General features: G+C 45.3%; 1 protein-coding gene across 12 annotated transcripts in view; it reads left to right on the top strand.

Moving 5' to 3' along the window:
- ATG13 (autophagy related 13) overlaps positions 1–19,549 on the top strand; it is a 51,642-nt gene that overhangs the window by 29,424 nt on the left and 2,669 nt on the right. For 3 of the 12 annotated variants that reach the window (XM_016186435.2, XM_007519074.3, XM_016186434.2), the window contains 10 exons: positions 2,209–2,305; positions 2,656–2,754; positions 5,483–5,576; positions 10,423–10,521; positions 11,271–11,381; positions 11,794–11,930; positions 15,055–15,169; positions 15,670–15,747; positions 15,942–16,058; positions 17,212–17,340. In XM_016186435.2, coding sequence (XP_016041921.1) covers positions 2,209–2,305; positions 2,656–2,754; positions 5,483–5,576; positions 10,423–10,521; positions 11,271–11,381; positions 11,794–11,930; positions 15,055–15,169; positions 15,670–15,747; positions 15,942–16,058; positions 17,212–17,340 — 1,076 coding nt within the window. The remainder of the gene's footprint in view (positions 1–2,208; positions 2,306–2,655; positions 2,755–5,482; positions 5,577–10,422; positions 10,522–11,270; positions 11,382–11,793; positions 11,931–15,054; positions 15,170–15,669; positions 15,748–15,941; positions 16,059–17,211; positions 17,341–19,549) is intronic. The other 9 variants (XM_016186436.2, XM_016186440.2, XM_016186438.2 and 6 more) reach the window with 9 other exon arrangements.

Below are 19,549 nucleotides of genomic sequence, written 5' to 3'. Positions count from 1 at the left end.
AACAATGACATCAACAACAATAACTACAATCACAATGGAAACAACAAGGGCAACAAAAAGGAAATAAATATTTTTTTTAAATTTTAAAAAAGAGGGGTACAGCTTCGCACAGTTCCCACCACCAGACCTCTGTATACCAACCCCTCCATTGATAGCTTTCCTACTCTTTAACCCTCTGGGAATATGGATCCAAGGTCCTTATGGGATGCAGAAGGTTGAAGGTCTGGCTTCTGTAATTGCTTCCTTGCTGAACATGGACGTTGACAGGTCGAGCCATACTCCCATCCTGTCTCTCTCTCTCCCTAGTGGGGAGGGTCTCTGGGGAAGCGGAGCTCCAGGACACATTGGTGGGGTTGTCTATCCAGGGAAGTCTGGTCGGCATCATGCTAGCATCTGGAACCTGGTGGTTGACAAGAGAGTTAACATACAAAGCCAAACAAATTGTTAATCAATCATGGACCTAAAGGCTGGAATAGTGCAGATGAAGAGTTGGGGGGGTCCTCCACTTTTTAGATAACTAGTAGGCATATTTTAGTTAAATTCCAAAGGGCCTATGGCTATACTAGTTGTTTTTTTTTTTTTTTCCTTTTTGGCCATGAGCCTGAAATCTGATATGCCAGTGGATCCAAGTTATTGTCTGGGGAAATGATGTCATGGCTGGGAAAAGGACCAGAAAGCTGGATCAGGGAAGAGAGTAGCTCCCTAAAATGGGAAAGGGGTATAAATATTGTTGACTGTAAACCCCATCGATTTCATGTGATCTGGGGCCCATAATTAGCTTAGGAGCCTATGTGACCTCTGAATCCCTTTAGATCTGAGCTCACAGTCTCTGGTCATCAGTAGGAACATTCCATGCTGCTCTAATATCGACCCATCTTCCTCAGGATCCTTCAGAGATCCTTCGGAGGATGGAACATTCTCTGTCATTATTGATCCAAGTTGACAAGGGCAAGGTCCTATGGGGGCCCACAAAGGGGTCTATTTTGTTGTTCCTGACAGAAATGACCGGCGGAGGGTAGATAGCATAATGGTTATGCAAAGAGTCTCTCATGCCTGAGGCTTCAAAGTCCCAGGTTCAATCCCCAGCACCACCATAAGCCAGAGCTGAGCAATGCTCTGGTTAAAAAAAAAAGAAAAGAAAAAAAAGAAAAGAAATGACCGGTAACAATGGAGAGAGGGATTTATTCGAGTTCTAGGCCCATCAAGTCTATTTGGGAATCTCAGGACTGCCCAATTAGGACCCCATTTAAAAAAATATTTATTTATTCCCTTTTGTTGCCCTTGTTTTTTTTTTTATTGTTGTAGTTATTATTTTTGTTATTGATGTTGTTGTTGGGTAGGACAGAGAGAAATGGAGAGAGAAGGGGAAGACAGAGGAGGAGAGAAAGATAGACAACTGCCTGTGAAGCGACCCCACTGCAGGTGGGGAGCTGGGGGCTTGAACTGGAATCCTTACACTGGTCCTTGTGCTTCTTGCCGCCTCTGCTTAACCCGCTGTGCTACCGCCCTACTCCCCCGCCTACTATTTCTTACTTGTTAGATAATTATGTTTTATTTATGTTCTCTCTCTCTTTCTTAATTATTTTTTTGCCATCAGGGCTATCACTAGGCTTGGTGCATGATAGCCTTTTTCTGTCTACTTTTTGTCTGATAGAGGCAGAAAGAAATTGAGAGTGGGGGAGTCGGGCGACAGCGCAGTGGGCTAAATGCATGTGGTGCAAAGCACAAGGACAGACCTAAGGGTCCTGGTTCTGGGAATGAGTCTCAGGCTGATTAGGACTTGCTCAAACATTACATTTAATAATTAAAAAATTCTTTTTATGTATTTATGAGAAAGATAGGAGGAGCGAGAAAGAACCAGACATCACTCTGGCACATGTGCTGCCAGGGATTGAACTCGGACTTCAGGCTTGAGAGTCCAAAACTTTATTACTGCGCCACCTCCCAGACCACAGATTTAATAATTCTTAATTTTTCCAAGTCTGTTTAATTTAGAAATATTAGGTTAGTATAGAATAAATCAAAAGAGAAATGCATGTATGTACATACATCTAAGTATAAATTTGAGACAGCTGTACTCAAGGTGCTAATTGGGAAATGCCAACTATTGTACAGAGGATTGAGTGGTCCAGGGAAAGACAGACTAGGGGCAGGCACTGTTATTATACTTTAGGGGAAAGCTAATACATAATTTATCTATTTTCCTAGGCTTCCAGACAGTTCGTGTTGGAACAGTGGGCACTCCAGTGGGAACCATCACTCTTTCTTGTGCTTACAGAATTAACCTGGCATTCATGTCCACCAGGTGAGGAAGAGCCTTAGAAGGCAAAAGAATTTTTCTAAAGATCTTAGTTTTTTGTTTCCCCCTAAAGCTAAACCTGCAATTCTGCTTTGCTAATGACAAAATCAGTCCCCTGAAGAATCAAATTGAGAAAGAAAAGCACCTTTCAGACTGGAGAGTCTCTAAGTGTCCCAGAGTCAATTTGTCTAAAATCTAGAGGTGGTGATTTATATTTAGCGATTCAGTAATCAGGGTTGTGGCGGCTCCCGTGAACAAATAAACACATCCAAGCTGAGGGGTCCTCTGAGGACTTTATGGGGCAGGGGCTGGCAAGGCATTCTAACAGATACTGCAATCTGCTTATTGCATTACAGGCAATTTGAAAGGACCCCACCTATCATGGGGATTATCATTGATCACTTTGTGGACCGTCCCTATCCCAGCTCCTCTCCCATGCACCCCTGCAATTACAGGTGAGGAATGTGGGAGGCACTCTCCCACACTGCAGGGAGGCAGAGGCATCCATGCCAACAGGCACTTAATCCTCCCCAGTGGGCAGCAGGCACTGATGGAGACCCCACAAGGAGACAAATGGAATGGCTGTAGCTTTCCTTTTTGCTGAAACTTGGACTCTGAAATGTCTCAGAAAAGTCTTGGATATTTTGGATCTTGATAGTAGGGATTTGAGTTTTCTTAGTAGCAAGTTACTTTGGGACTACAAGAATGTCAATAATCTGTGAAATGTTCTTGGCTAAATAAATGGGTTTTAGATCATAGTCATCAATTAGTTATACATCAAAATCAAATGTCTCTGGGCCTGGATCTCAAAAAAGACAATTTTGTGGTGGTTCGGGAGATGGCACAGTGGCTAAAGTATTGGGCTCTCAAGCATGAGGTCCTAACTTCAATCCCCACCAGCATATGTACTAGAGTGACATCTCGTTCTTTCTCTTTCTCCTCCTATCCTTTTCATTAGTAAATAAAATATCTAAAAAAAAAAAAAGAATTCTTTCTAATTTTTTATTAGTAATTTAATAGTGATTTACAAAATTATAAGATAATAGGGATATAACTTCATAATGTTTCCATTTAATTTTTTTTCCCCATGGTATCATTGTTCAGCTCTGCTTTATGGTAGTATATGAGATTGAACCTGGGACTTTTTTTTTCTAACCAGAGCACTGGTGGTACGGGGAGGTTGAACCTGTGACTTTGGAGTCTCAGACATGAGAGTCTCTTTGTATAATCATTATGCTATTTCCCAGCCCCCAGAAAAGACAATTCTGTAAGGTAGAGATAGATGTGTACCAGAATGGATACTACTTTTTTTAAAAAAAAAAGATTTTATTTATTCATAAGAAAGGTAGGAGGAGAGAGAGAAATAATCAGACATCATTCTGGGATATGTGCTGCCGGGGATTGAAATTGGGACCTCATGCTTGAGAGCCCAGTGCTTTATCTACTGCACTACCTCCCAGGCCACAAGGCACTACATTTGTAAGTGAAGAACTCATCCAGGTTCAAGTCCCTGGTCCCTACCTGCAGGGGGGAAGCTTCTGAAGTGGTAAAGCAGTAGTGTAGGTGTCTCTTTCTCTCCCTTTCTATCTCTTCCTCTCCTCTCAACTTTTCTTTGTCTCTATCCTAAATAAATAAATAACTTATTAAGTTAAAGAGGTTTATTTTTCAGGCCTAGGCTTTGTTTTACCGAATTCCTATTACGGACAATTCTTTAAGTCCCAGGCCTAACCTCCAAAACTGGCTAGACTTAAGAAAATAATCCCTTAAATTACATGGCATGTAATATATTTCAGTTTAAAATTTTTATAATTTTTCAAATTCCTAGATGTTTCTTTTCTGGTGACATTTTTAAAGGAGGTGGGAACTTTGTTAATTAGTGATAAGACTTTATTTAATTTATTTATCTCTTTAGTTTTCCCCTTAGGTCTTGGGTCTCCAGCATGTAGAATTTCACTGCAGAAGGTTGCTTTTTCTTTTTCATTTTTTTTTTTAAAGATTTTATTTATTTATGAGAAAGATAGGAGTAGAGAGAAAGAACCAGACATCACTCTGGCACATGTACTGTCAGGGATTGAACTCAGGACCTCATGCTTGAGAGTCCAAAGCTTTACCGCTGCGCCACCTCCCAGACCACTTTTATTATTATTATTATTTTTCCCTCCAGGGTTATTGCTGGGCTCGGTGCCTGCACCATGAATCCACCGCTCCTGGAGGCCATTTTTCCCCCTTTTGTTGCCCTAGTTGTTGCAGCCTTGTTGTGGTCATTATTGCCATTGTTGACGTTGCTTTGTTGTTGGATAGGACAGAGAGAAATGGAGAGAGGAGGGGAAGACAGAGAGAGAGGGGAGAGAAAGATAGACACTTGCAGACCTGCTTCACTGCCCGTGAAGCGACTCCCCTGCAGGTGGGGAGCCGGGGGCTCGAACCGGGATCCTTACGCCGGTCCCTGCGCTTTGCGCCACGTGCGCTTAACCCACTGCGCCACCGCCCGACTCCCTTATTATTTTTTACCAGAGCACTGCTCAGCTCTGGCTTGTGGTTGTGCAGGGGGATTGAACCTGGGACCTCAGGCATGAGAGTCTCTTTGCATAACCATTATACTACATTATATTATCTATCCCTGCCCATGATGAGACTTTTTTTTCCATTTTAAATATTTTATTTATTTTGGATAGAGGTAGAAATTGATGGGGGAGGTGGTAGGCAGACAGACACACACCTGCAGTGCTGTTTCACTGCTTGTACAGCTTTCCCCTGCAGGTGAGGACAGGGGCTTGAGCCCAGGTCCTTGTACACTGTAAAGTGTGTACTCAACTGGGTGCGCCATTGCCCAGTCCCCTCATTTTTTTATTAGTTTACGTTATTAACTATTAAAAATACATACATTGATCACATATGAGAAGAGGTTTCACATGAGACAGAGACAGGAGGGAAAGAAGCCAGAGCATATTCTGGTACATTCGGTGCTGAGGATTGAACCCAGAACTACAGACATTCAGGCCCAGCGCTCTACCAGTTGAGCCATTTCTCCAGTTGTTCTTCCAGTCAGGTTCAGAATCACCAAGAACTGAGCATGCATTATGAACTTTGCCTGAAACAACCTGTGTACCTGTTGAGCCTCCCTTGGCATCCTTTCTGTGGTTGTCACTATCCCATTCATGATTTCTCTCCCTCTCTTTTTAGAACTGCTGGTGAGGATACGGGAGTGACATATCCTTCTGTGGAAGACTCTCAAGAAGTGTGTACCACTTCATTTTCCACCTCCCCTCCGTCACAGGTAGGGGGAAGGGATGTTGAGGTAGTGATGACCAGCACACGTATGGACTTTATGGTGGTGGTGGTCGTGGTGCTGGTGATAGCTTCAAGGAGGTTGTTTTGAGGGGGTGAGGGAGAGCGTTCTTTTCCGTCAGGTCATATTGCAGTATTTCTCACCAGCACTCTCAAGATTACCTGTCACCTTTACCTTCTGGGAACATCTTGGAACTTCCTAGAAAATCAGTCACCAAATTCCTTTTTCTTTTTTAAAAAATTTTATTTATTCATTTATTTATTTATTTATTTATGAGAAAGATAGGAGAGAGAGAAAGAACCAGATATCATTCTGGTAGGTGTGCTGCCAGGGATTGAACTCAGGACCTCACGCTTGAGAGTCTGATGTTTTATCCACTGTGCCACTTCCCCAACCACGCAAATTCCAAATGTGCTCTGAGGCTGGAAAGCCAGGGAGCTATTCTAATGTTGCTTGTTCATTCGGTAGTTCCTTCTCTTTTGAAGTGTTAATCTGGCTCATACTAATGGAAAAAACACGAAAGGAGCCAATAGGTAGCCAGGCAGTCGCACAGCACGTGACAACAGTCTTGTAAATCATCATTATTCTCAAAAATGAGATTTAATAATTAACAAAAAGAAAAGAAGGGCCCAGTCTGTAGTGCAGAGGGTTAAGCACACATAGCACAAAGCACAGGGACCAGAAGCACAAGAAGCCTGGATTGAGCTCCCGGCTTCCCACCTGCAGGGAGGTCGCCTCACTAGCAGTGAAGCAGGTCTGCAGGTGTCTGTCTTTCTCTCCCCTTCTCTATCTTCCCCTCCTCTCTCCATTTCTCTCTCAACAGCAATGACAACAATAACAATAATAACAATAAGGGCAACAGAAACGGGAGAGAAAAAAAAAAGGACCCAATAATTCTTTAGTATAAAACACCAATAAGTTAGCAACTGGGAGTTGGGTAGTAGCACAGCGGGTTAAGTGCAGGTGGCTCAAGGCGCAAGGGTAAGGATCCAGGTTCGAGCCCCTGGCCCCCCCACCTGCAGGGGAGTCGTTTCACAGGCAATGAAGCAGGTCTGCAGGTGTCTGTCTTTCTCTCCCCCTCTCTGTCTTCCCCTCCTCTCTCCATTTGTCTCTGTCCTATCCAACAACAATGACATCAACAACAACTACTACAAAAATAAAACAAAAATAAAAGAAGGGCAACAAAGGGAATAAATAAAAAAATATTTTTTTAGAGAAGTAGTTAGCTACTCAGGACTATTGAGATAGATTAACCGGGATGGGAGTGGGGGCTGCTCTATGATGTGTGTGGCCTTGGGATAGTACCTGGGAGTACTGTGGCACTGGGCGAAGCCTCGGCTCTGGTGTTACCTAGTTCTTTCTCTTTGTTTCTAAGATGTATTTATGAGAGAAAGAATATGAATCAAAGCATCGCTCTGGCACATGGTGATGCCATGGATTAAACATAAGACCCTGTGCTTGAGAGTTTAATAATTAATCTGTGCTACCTCCTGGGTCATTCTTTAATTTTTTTTTAATTTTTCTTTTCTCTTTTTAAAATTTTTTAAATCTTTATTTATTGGGTAGAAACAGGCAGAAATCGAGAGGGAAGGGGGTGATAGAGAGGGAGAGAGACACCTACAGTACTGCTTCACCACTCGCAGAGCTTTCCTCCTACAGGTCTTGAACCCGTGGTGCATTGTTACATGCGCACTTAACCAGGTGCGCCACCACTCATACCCTCTTTCTTTAAAACTTTTCTTAAAAATTAGTTATCTCGGGAGTTGGGCTGTAGAGCAGCGGGTTAAGCGCAGGTGGCGCAAAGCACAAGGACCGACATAAGGATCCCAGTTCGAACCCCGGCTCCCCACCTGCAGAGGAGTCGCTTCACAGGTGGTGAAGCAGGTCTGCAGGTGTCTATCTTTCTCTCCTCCTCTCTGTCTTCCCCTCCTCTCTCCATTTCTCTCTGTCCTATCCAACAACAACAACAACAATAATAACTACAACAATAAAACAACAAGGGCAACAAAAAGGAATAAATAAATAAATAAATAAATAAATTAGTTATCTCATATGAAAGAGAAAGAGAAGAACCAGAGCACTACAGTTGCATATGTGGCACTGATAGTCAAACCTGGGGCCTCAACTGGCCCTCCCAAAGGCTCCCCGCACCCCCATTTTATTTGATAGGACAGAGAGAAATTGAGAGGGGAAGAAGAGATAGACACGTAGAGAGAAAAACAGACACCTGCAGACCTGCTTCACTGGTTGTGAAGTATCCCCCTGTGGGGGTGGGGGGCTTGAACGTGGATCCTTGTGCATAGTATCGTGTGCTTAACCAGGTACCACTGCCCAAGCCCTCAGGCTTTGGATGAAGAAAATCTGTCCTAAATTTTAATCAGATACTAGGTTAAAATTACGGTTTTAATGTGTTTCAAAATTAGAAATTATGCAAAAAAAAAAAAAAAACCAAACACCTAAATTCTGTGAGTGATACTGAAAAATGCACAGACTGCTGTTGCTTTTACTGTGGAGTTAAGTAGGCTCTTGGAGGATGTGAGGACGATCTGGCTGCGACATCTGTCACCCCATTGATCACCAGGGTTGATTCGGCTGATCTGGCTGGCTAGGCAGGTGCCCCCTTCCTCCCTCACTGCTCCATGTGCGTCCCTCCTGAAGCTGTGCTCTCGGTTGAAGAGGACGGCCTTCCCCGAATAGAGACAGACCAGTCTTTGGTCGAGGGTATTTGAGGAACTGTGCTTCCCTGCTAGAACCTCCAAATAAGCTCTCAAGTAGCCTCTTAGAAAGTTTGCTTAGACTGTTTGATTTGAGGGTGTGGGAACTATTTCCCTTCTCAGAAATATCTTGCCCTTATTTTGTGAGGAAGTAACTTCTCATATACTTACTGACATAAAACAACATGGGCTTAAGGAAGAAAGTCCACTCTCAAAAAGACTTCTGGTGGGTAAATAGCATAATGGTTATGCAAAGAGACTCTCAAGCCTAAGACTCCAGAAGTCCCAGGTTCAATCCCTGGCACCACCATAAACCAGAGCTGAGTAGTACTCTCGTTTACAAAAAGAAAATTTTTTTTCTTTATTTATTAACATGAAAGAGAAAATCAGAGCACCATTGTGGCACGTGGGATGCTGGGGATTGAACTGGGACATTATAATGCCCCCATCTGCCCCTCTCTACCTTCCCTGTCCTCTCAATTTCTCTGTCTCTATCCAATAATAAATAAATAAAAATACTTACAAATATATTTACTTAATTGTTTATGAGAGAGGGAGAGACAGAGTGTATGTGGTGCTGGGCCACCTTCCTGACTAAAAGGAAGCAGATTTTTGTTTACAATTCAAATATGAATATGTTGAGTCTAATAGTCATTAGACAGTTTTACTTTGCAGGTGATAGATACATTGAAAGGCCACAAATAAAGCTGTGACTTGAAAGGAGGGATGAGGAAGCCAGGCTGTAACAAATCAGTTGGCCTTCTTCTCCGAGATAGTAGAAATTTACCAGTCTCCCAAAGTAAGGGGAAGTTAAAGTTTCTGTTCCTGAGGTTTGTCGGGGTTGGTGGGGGGAAGTTTGTGGACTTTTAAGGAGATACTTTCTCTTTCATGGTAGCAATTGCTTCTTGTGTCTTGTCACCATTTAAAAGTAGTTCTTAGCAGTACTGAGCACCCCTGGACGAGCCCTGTCACTGCTCCTTGACACCTCTGATCTCGGCTGGCTTAGTGCAGTGCAGCTAGAGCCATCCTGAACCTTAACGATGGAGTGGAAAGATGAGACCGCTTGCCGTCATCAGTCCTGTTATTCCTATAAAACTGGAATCAGTCACTTCGCTTATCCCAGGGACATGCATAATCTTTAACACCTTCTACTCGAGCTTCAGCCAGAATCCAGAAAATACATGTTAATGTGGTTGCTTGTTTTGCTGAGAAAATAGGGATCATTGTATCACTGGGTAGAGCTGAGTCAAGGAAGAGTTGTGATCCTGAACCTACTACTGTGTCTTACAATCCTGCTTCTTATTCCAAGCAAACTACTAGTTAGCAAATTGCTGAGATTTCAGAGATGCACAGCAAAACGCACAATAACCATGGGCTCATGTTTATTAGAGTCCTGAGTTTTGAAAGTCCTCCCACTTCTATTCCATCCAACTCTTCTACACCACTAGAGCTTGTCTCTCTCTCTCACTCACACACACACACACACACACACACACACACACACACACACACACACACACACACACCTCTACACCCGTGTATATCCACTCATCTGTCCTGGAATGATGTGTAACAGTATACCTGAGTATTTCAGTGGTTTAACCAGCAAATATCAGCTGTTGAAACTTACACCTGCAAATTGTAAATCCCCAGAAAAAGGCCTTCAACCTCACAAGCTCAACGTCCTGATTCTCATTCATCCTCCTCCTTTCCCTTTTCCTCCTCCTCTCCCCATTGGAGACGGTTCTGCAATGCCCTCCTACACTTTATTAAAAAAGGAAGAAAGAAAGAAGAGAAAGAAAGAGAGAAAGAAAGGCAGATTTATGCTTCAGGTCTTGCCAATTTACACTAGCTTGACTTGATTTTGTTTTCTCCTTGCTTGTCAAGGAGACAGACATGTAGCAGCACACCATGGGGTGAACATCACTTCTCTAAACCCTTCCAAGTTGTCCCTTTGGGAAGGTAGCCATGCTGCTTCTCCCTGCTTCACTCCTGACTGAACCTCTGTGCCTTTTAGCCTCTGTTCCTCCTGCCCCATCCAGAGTTACTTTTTCACTTCTTTCTGAAGTTCCTTTTGTTTTTCTCTTGTTTCTCCTGTCTCTGTGTGTGTCTGTGCACAGTGTGTGTTTACTGTCACAAAGGCACATTTTCAGACCCCTACTCCTGTGGTGACGGACACCCTGAGGGTCCCCGTGGCAGGACTGGCATTTTCCCATCAAGTGAGTTCAAATGGGAAGAAGGGGATATAATCAGATGGCATATTTCTACCTAAAAGTTGTAAATAAAGTGTATGAATTGCCCTAAGCTTTCTGTGGGTTTATCTTGAGGCTTAGTAATTGATTTTTTTTTTCCAACCAGGACACAGCCATAGCACTACAGCCCAAAATAGGATTTTTCAATTGCTCCTCCTCCTCCTTCCCGCATTGATGTCAAAAATATACGGTTATTTATATCTTAATTTTCCAAATAAACAATCTGAGAGTGGTATTATTTCTTTTAAAATATATAAATAGGATCCCTTCCATGGCCAGGGGTGATGGAGGATGTGATTTGAGAAGATACCTTCTGTATTAAAGGGACAGGCACAAAGGAGAAAATAGAATGACCCAAGAACAACTTAGGACTTTAGCTCCAAGTTTTGCCCAGGCTTGTGTTCGACAGATCTGCTGGGCTGGAAACTGTAACAGTTAGCTGAGCCTCTGGGAAAAGGGGGAGTAAAGAGCTCATTTGAGGCCACTGTGAGGCTCCACATTGCCCCCCCCCCCCAATTCCATAATTGTACTCAAATCTGCTTATCTAAAAGGTAGTGAGTGGCCAGATCTGCCTTTAACCTCAGGCCCCCTGTCCCATGAAGATGTGGGCTGGGCTGTCTCCCTTAAGTCTGCTGCTTGTGATCATCAGTCATGCTCTGGGGTTGCCTATTTTTTCCTCCTCCTTTCCTTTGCCCCTTTGTTTTTCTCTTGCTTAGCTCTCAAGCTCTCGCCTTTCCTATCAGCCTGCTGCCCTGGGCGTTGGATCAGCTGACCTGGCTTACCCAGTAGTGTTTGCTGCGGGCCTAAATGCCACCCACCCTCACCAGGTAGCTTTAAAGATGGGGAGGATCCTGGGGTTTCCCATGCTGCCTCTTCTGCCCTGAGGCCGTTGAGGGGGTCTCTTGAGCCTCTGTATTTTCCTAACTGTTCTAAAGCAAAGCTCTCCTGTAACATTGGAGAACTCATATGAATCAGCAAAGACCTCTTAGACTTCAGTACAGAAAGAACCTCCCAGATGTTCTCTCTCTTCCCTGCTCCTCTGTAGTCATTGCCATGCATGTCTGCCCTAACCAGATCTCAGAAGAGAGAAGGGCCCTAGGTTTCCTGCCCGTTTGGTGGCAGCATCTGTGATGGAAAAGCTTGTGAGCAGATACGGGCCTGCTAGCCCCTCAGGTTCCCTTCCTGCTGACAGTGCTGTGATTCTCTCTTTTTGTTTGTCATTCTCACCCTCCCCCAAAGCTCATGGTTCCTGGGAAGGAAGGTGGGATCGCCCTTGCTCCCAACCAGCCTACACACGGTGCCCAAGCTGACCAGGAGAGACTGGCCTTGTACACCCCTTCAGACGGAGCCCACTGTATGGCCACACCTTCCAGCAGGTGAGTTCACATCTTGGCTCTGTTGCTTCTCAGGCCAGCCAGGGACCGGGGCCTCCCAGCTACATGTGCTTATTTGGTATCAATGAAGAGTAATGTTCAGAATTGGCTCAGGCTGGACATTTGCACCTCAAATGTGAAATCCTCAGTGTCCCCGATAAGAATCTCATATTGTAGCTGGTATGTAAGGAAGCTGACCCGGGGCTTCACTGCTAACAGCAAACAACAGGGCTTTGGTTCTCATCGCTGTCATCCAGCAATGGGGGTTTCAGATCTTTTTTTTTTTCCTTGCCCCTAAACTTATTCCCTTGGAGACTGTCCTCTGTGTTTCCTGAGAATCCGAATCAGATCAGTGTTTGCCATAGGCTTGAGTCTGACACCCTGACAGTGTGTCTGTGATGGCCCTTGGGATTGATTTTTCTATTTCTTTTTTAAAAATATTTATTTATTTAATTTCCTTTTTGTTGCCCTTGTTATTTTTATTGTTGTTGTAGTTATTATTGTTGTTGATGTCATTGTTATTGGATAGAACAGAGAAATGGAGAGAGGAGGGGAAGACAGAGAGGGGGAGAGAAAGACAGACACCTGCAGACCTGCTTCACCACCTGTGAAGTGACTCCCCTGCCTGTGGGGAGCCGGGGACTCGAACCGGGATCCTTGCGCCGGTCCTTGCGCTTTGCGCCACGTGCGCTTAACTTGCTGCACTACCGCCGGACTCCCGATTTTTCTGTTTCTTCTATGTAAGAGACTCACAAGGTCCTTTAGAATCAAAAGTTTTTTTGTTTTTTTTTCCTTTGTCTTTTCTGACTACAGAAGTGATACTCTCTGTAAACTCAAACTGTGGAGACATAGACATGAAAGGTAGGGAAGGTAGAAATGAAAGCTCTTCTGACCTACCCCTGCAGAAATCACACCACTGTTACTTCCTCATGAAAGATGAGAGCATCTCAGAGGATTAAGTAATGTGCCTAAGAGTACTTGGCTCACAAAATAGCCGAGCACAAGCCCAGCTTCCCAGACTGGAAAGCCCCGCACTCTATCTCTCCAGTACTTCCAGTGTTCTTCCGTGGGAAGCAGAGGCTGTCTTGACCTGCCTTACCCTCCCTTGGCTGGAAGGCCCCAGAGATAATGACGTTGTTTGCCCACATCCTAAATGGACTTGCAGATAATAGAAAATTCTGGTAGATTTTTTTTTCATTCCCACGGTGGAGTGGTGGGAGGAGATCTCTCTTTTTTTTTTTTTTTTAAGAATTTTTTATTTATTCATTAATGATAAAGATAGGAGAGAGAGAAAGAACCAGACATCTCTCTGGTATATGTGCTGTCGGGGATTGAACTCAGGATCTCATGCTTGAGAGTCTAGTGCTTTAGCCACTGCGCCACCTCCCAGACCACGGGAGATCTCTTAGTGTTATTTGTCAGGAAAAATAATCACATTGATTCTTGGCTCCCCAAATTTCCATCCTCTCATCCCTCCGCCTACTGGATGACCAAAGGAAGGCTCCGTTAGTCATTTTACATCCTGGTTTTCTGAGTCTCGACCCCTGGGGCATGTGTGGGAGCAGCTGAAGGCAGAACTCTGTGTTTAGGATCCTTCCGTGCAGGGTGGCAACCTTTCCTCCGTTTTGGTCTTCTGACTGGTTGGAATGCAGACGTCTCTTGGACTGCACAGTGCTCCCCACCTTGAGCCTCTGCTTTGAACCAGAGGACCTTTCCTGTCCCCTGTAGCTTGTAGAACTGTCACAACACAGACCCTCATTTCTGCTGCCTGGAGCCCCCTATTACCCAGGATTCAGTGTCAGTCAGGAGCACTGGGGAGGGAGGAAGAGCAGTCAGACAGAATGTGTCATTCAAGTACCGTGTGGGATGGAGGTCTGACTGGCATGAGGAGACAAAACATGGTTTGGAGCTCAGGGGGCCTCAGCCTGGGCCATTTGTCAAGGGCAGAGAGAGTTCCCTTCAAGGAGTCAAATTTGGGACTATTGGGAGTTGGGCTGTAGCGCAGCGGGTTAAGCGCAGGTGGTGCAAAGCACAAGGACCGACATAAGGATCCCAGTTCGAACCCCGGCTCCCCACCTGCAGGGGAGTCGCTTCACAGGCGGTGAAGCAGGTCTGCAGGTGTCTATCTTTCTCTCCTCCTCTCTGTCTTCCCCTCTTCTCTTCATTTCTCTCTGTCCTATCCAACAACGACAACAACAATAATAACTACAACAATAAAGCAACAAGGGCAACAAAAGGGAATAAATAAATAAAATAAATATTAAAAAAAATTAAAAAAAAAACAAATTTGGGACTATTGATTTAAAACAGTGACAGTATCCCATGTGAGATAGTTTCGATTTGCCACTATAATAGAAAGTGTCCAACCTTAGGGTATCTTCAAGATTACATAAATATAAAAAAGAAAAGTAAGGGGGTCGGGCAGTAGTGCAGTGGGTTGGGTGTATGTGGTGCAAAGCACAAGGACCGGAGTAAGGATCCCGGTTCGAGCCCCCGGCTCCCCACATGCAGGGTCTACAGGTGTCTGTCTTTCTCTCCCCCTCTCTGTCTTCCCCTCCTCTCTCCATTTCTCTCTGTCCTGTCCAACAGCAACGACATCAATAATAACCACAACAATGGTAAAACAACCAGGGTAACAGAAGGGAAAAAATGGCCTCCAGGAGCAGAGGATTCGTGGTGCAGGCACCGAGCCCCTGGCAATAACCCTGGAGGCAAAAAAGAAAAAAGAAAAGTAAAAGACATAAGCCTGGTTACATGATAGATGATCATTATTAGAGCTCTCTAATGAGAGTTGCTTGCTGGGGTCTATGCTGGCTGCGTACATGGTCACTGAGGCTTTCACTATTTCTGACTAAATTTTATGTAAGCTTCCCATGCTTGTGAAAGAAGCTGTCATTCACCTAAGGATAATTTTTGGGTGGTTTTGGGAAATGAAGTCTTCTGCTCTGAACGCTAAAGGAAGGGTAACAGCACAACTAGACCACAGACCCCTTTCCTCATTTTGGAGGGCTGGTGGGTGGCAGTTCCCACCCTCAGCTGTGGCCCCACAAGATGGTAGATTAATGGGAAAACTAGGTGGGCTGTTGGTGGTTGGAGAACAGGTACCAGCATCTCCTTTCTTTTCCAGCGAGGATACCGAGACTGTATCAAACAGCAGCGAGGGCCGGGCCTCCCCCCACGATGTCTTGGAGACCATCTTTGTTCGAAAAGTAGGGGCCTTCGTGAATAAGCCCATCAACCAGGTGACTTTTCTGCCACTGCCACCTCCTCTGAGAATGTCTTGAGTGCCTCAAGGGAGACCCTGTGGGCAGGGTTCTTAACTGGAATCTGTGGAACCTGGCAAGTTGCATGCAGTGTGTGTCCACGAGAATTTTTCCTCAGAGGTTAACGACCCATGAAACCTGTCCAGAAAACATTACAAAGTGTTGTTTTCTGATCTTGTCAGCCTCCCCGTAAGACTCTTCACCATTCAGTACAGACACAGTTGTACAGTTGTTACAGACTTTCTGTGGGCCGAGCTTCCACAATTGAATTCTCAGAGTCTGGGAAGCCCCAACCCGTTTGTGATGTAGGTGTGTTGTGGGAGATAGAGGAAGTTGGGGGAGGGGGTTTCCAACAAGACAGAAAGTGAGAGACAGAGCGGTCCTCCATGGTGTGTGGACCTCTATGCTGTAGGCCGGCACTCAGGAAGCACATACTCTGGGAGAGAGGACGGCACTAATGCTTTCTCCTGTCTCCTCAGGTGACCCTGACCAGTTTGGACATACCCTTTGCCATGTTTGCGCCCAAGAATTTAGAGCTGGAAGATGCCGACCCTATGGTGAGCCCTCCCTTGGCTAGAGTCCCCAGTACAGCAAGTGGTCATCTCTCCTGAGTGATGCACTACCCCTTCACAGGCGTTATTTGGACCCCTGGGCTCAGGCATTAATTAGGTCCCTTACAAAATCCTTGATGAGGACAGTGACTCTCACCTGTGCACAGATCCAGCCCCTTCCTCTGCCTTATTGTGCACAGGTGAACCCTCCTGAGTCCCCAGAGACTGAGTCGCCTCTCCAAGGGAGCTTGCACTCTGATGGCTCCAGCGGGGGCAGCAACAGCAACGCTCACGACGACTTTGTCATGATTGACTTCGTAAGTTGCCAGCACCTTCCTTGACCTTTGCCGCCTCCTGGGAAACAACTGAGAGGCATCTGCTAAAGGACTCTCTTCACCAGGGTCTAGTGGGTAGCAGAGACTGGGTGGGACAGGCAGGTGCCCGCCCAACTGCACAGTTTTATGTGGAGAGAAATTTGGAGGCGTTTTGTGCCATGTCTTGGTTGGAATCATAACGCAGTGCTGAGTAGGGGTTTCCAGTGATGTCCACTTTGGTGCCTCTCTTCTTCTTTTATTTATTTATCTTTAATTTTTGTAATTTATCAGTGAGAGAAAGAAATGGAGAGGGAAACAGGAGATAGAAAGATAGAAAGAGAGGGGGTCGGGCGGTAGCGTAGCGCAGCAGGTTAAGCGCACGTGGCGCAAAGAGCAAGAACCGGCAGAAGGATCCCTGTTCAAGTCCCCGGCTCCCCACCTGCGGGGGAGTCGCTTCACAAGCGGTGAAGCAGGTCTGCGGGTGTCTGTATTTCTCTCCCCCTCTCTGTCTTCCCCTCCTCTCTCCATTTCTCTCTGTCCTATCCAACAACGAACAACATCAACAATAACAATAATAACCACAGCAAGACTACAACAAAAGGGGGAAAAATGGCCTCCAGGAGCAGTGGATTCATAGTGCAGGCACTGAGCCCCAGCGATAACTCTAGAGCTAAAAAAAAAAAAAGGAAAGAAAGATACCTGCTACATTGCTTCCCTACTTCTGAAGCTTCCCCCCTGCAGATGGGTACCGGGGGCTTGAACCTGGGTCCTTGCGTGCTGTAATGTGTGCTTTCAACCAGGTGTACCACCTCTCCCCCCTCCCCTCTCCCCACCGCTTAGTTCCTTTTCATGCCTGCATGGATGGCCTTTTGCTAAGAAAAGAAGTTTGAAGGACAGGGCCATCAGCTATCAGTAAGTCAGAGTAGATGACTGATGGCAGCTGGGTTAGAAGTGCAGCTCTCTGGAGAGAAAGGTGTAATGTTTCCTCTCCCTGAAACAAGCCTAGAGGAATCTTCTCTGATCACTACTGGAAGGAAAGTTCAGACTACTGTACTGTACACAGAACAAATGTCCATCGGTTCACAGCTGAGCTCTGATTTCCCTTTGTGGCCCAAGAAACTTAAACTGAGTCTGTCTTCTTGTTGTTGTTTTTAAGAAACCGGCTTTTTCTAAAGATGACATTCTTCCAATGGACTTGGGGACCTTCTATCGTGAATTTCAGAATCCCCCTCAACTGAGCAGCCTCTCCATTGATATCGGAGCACAATCCATGGCGGAGGACTTGGTATGGAACCCCCTCCCCACCTCCCATCTACCCTTGAACAGAACAGAGACTCATGGGCCCTTATCATCTTTTAATCACACTCCGGATTTGCATTGCACCTGGCCATCCTGATCTTGAATTTGCTTTTGCTCCTTCCTCTTCTTCCACACATTTTTCAGCATTACTTTCACACTCCTTTTGCTCTGCGCCTGATGTTTCACTACCCACTGATGCCACTAAGCCAGGCTGCTAAAACAGCTCTTGCATGGCTCAGCTTAAATTGCAGATGCCGCTGGTACAGGACAAAAGAAGCCCAGTCCTAAGCCTGACCATTCTCGTCCTTTGGAGAGCTCATTTCCTCAGCCAGCACTTCTCATGTTAAGCCAGATGACTTAATAGTGACCAAAACTGCCACATCTGTTTTCGATTCCTGCCTCTAAAGGACGGAGGAACATCCTCCAGGGCCACAAATCGGGTACTGCATGCCAAGAGATACCAGAGTCTCTCTGCCTGAGGTGGGAATGTTGCCTCCTATTTGGCCATAAGAAGTGAAACTCCAGGTGGAGGGGGTAGATAGCATAATGGTTATGCAGAGACAGTCATGGGGCCAAGTGGTGGCGCACCTGGTTGAGTGCACATGTTACAGTGCACAAGGACTGGGGTTCAGGCCCCTGGCTCCCACCTGCAAGGGGAAAACTTTGCGAGTGAAGCAGTGCTGCAGGTGTGTCTCTTTTTCCCTTTCTATCATCCCCTTCCTTCTTGATTTCTGGCTGTCTCTATCCAACAAATAGATAATTAAAAAGAAAAAGAGAGAGACACTCATGCCTGAGGCTCCGAAGCCCAGGTTCAATCCCCTTCACCATCCTAAACCAGAGCAGTGTTCTTGTAAAGCAAACAAATGAAACTCCAGGAATAAAAATCTGGGAGTACTTGTCTGCTTTAAAGAGAAAACCATGCTCAGTGATGATAATAATACAGTAATGCCATTGCTACTAACAGCATTTATTGAGACTCTCTAGGTGCTAAACATTTTTTCTGAGTGATTTAATATGAATCTTGAAGGTATGTTTGCTTATTTTTTAAATTTACAGATGAGAAAACAACACTGAACAAATAATGTGACCACAGTGACCCTGAGCTGGCAAAACAAAGCCTTTTTTTTTTTTTTTAACCAGAATACTGCTTAGCTCTGGTTTATGGTGGTGCTGGGGATTGAACCTGGGAGCTCAGAGATTAAGGTTTAAATTTCATTTATTTGGGGGCTGGGTGGTAGCGGGTTAAGTGCACATGGCGCAAAGCACAAGGACCAGCACAGGGACTGGCCTAAGGATCCCAGTTTGAGCCTCCAGCGCCCCACCTGCAGGGGAGTGGCTTCGCAAGCAGTGAAGCAGGTCTGCAGGTATCTGTCTCTGTCTTCCCCTCCTCTCTTGCTTTCTCTGTGTCCTAGCTAACAACGAAGACATCAATAACAACAGCAATAACTACAACAATAAAATGAGCAACAAAAGGGAATAAATATTTAAAAAAAAAGAGAGAGAGAGAGAAGAGGGAGAGAAAGACAACTGCAGACCTGCTTCACCACTCATGAAGCAGACCTTCCTACAGGTGGAGAGCGGGGGCTCGAACCCAGATCCATGTGCGGGGTCCTTGTACTGTGTGCGCTTAACTGGGTGTGCCTCTGCCCAGCCCCCACACCTGCACAGTTCCACTGCTCCAGGTGGACTTTATGCTTTCTTCTCTGGGTGGAGAGTGAGAGAGGAAGACACAGAAAGAAGAGAAGCCTGAGTATTTCTCCAGTTTGTAGGCCCTCCCCCACTTAGGGGCTCCCTTGTGGTAGCCTAGAGCTTGAACCTGGCTCCCTCGCATGCTAAAGTAAACATCCTCCTGGGTGAGTGCTTTCCCGCCTACCCTCCCCCTTTTTAAAGGCCAGAGAGAGAAACAGATGAGCACTACACAGGAAGGCGTGCATGCAGTCCGCTAAGAGAGCCATCTTCAGGCCCCTAAACCTTTTCTTTATTCCCTTCTTTGACCAGAGTACTGCTCAGCTTTGGCTTATAATGGCGCAGGGTATTGGACCTTATAATGGCGCAGGATATTGGAGTCTCAGGCATGAAAGTCTTTTGTATAACCATTATGCTATCTCCCCGGCCCCTAAATCAATCTTTCTTTCTTTCTTTCTTTTTTCTTCCTTCCTTCCTTCCTTCCTTCCTTCCTTCCTCCCTTCCTCCCT

Source organism: Erinaceus europaeus, chromosome 17, assembly GCF_950295315.1.
Source record: "Erinaceus europaeus chromosome 17, mEriEur2.1, whole genome shotgun sequence".
In the NCBI taxonomy this organism is placed as follows: domain Eukaryota; kingdom Metazoa; phylum Chordata; class Mammalia; order Eulipotyphla; family Erinaceidae; genus Erinaceus; species Erinaceus europaeus.
The sequence above is the reverse complement of the archived record's forward strand: the minus strand, read 5'-3'. Positions and strand labels throughout refer to the sequence as shown.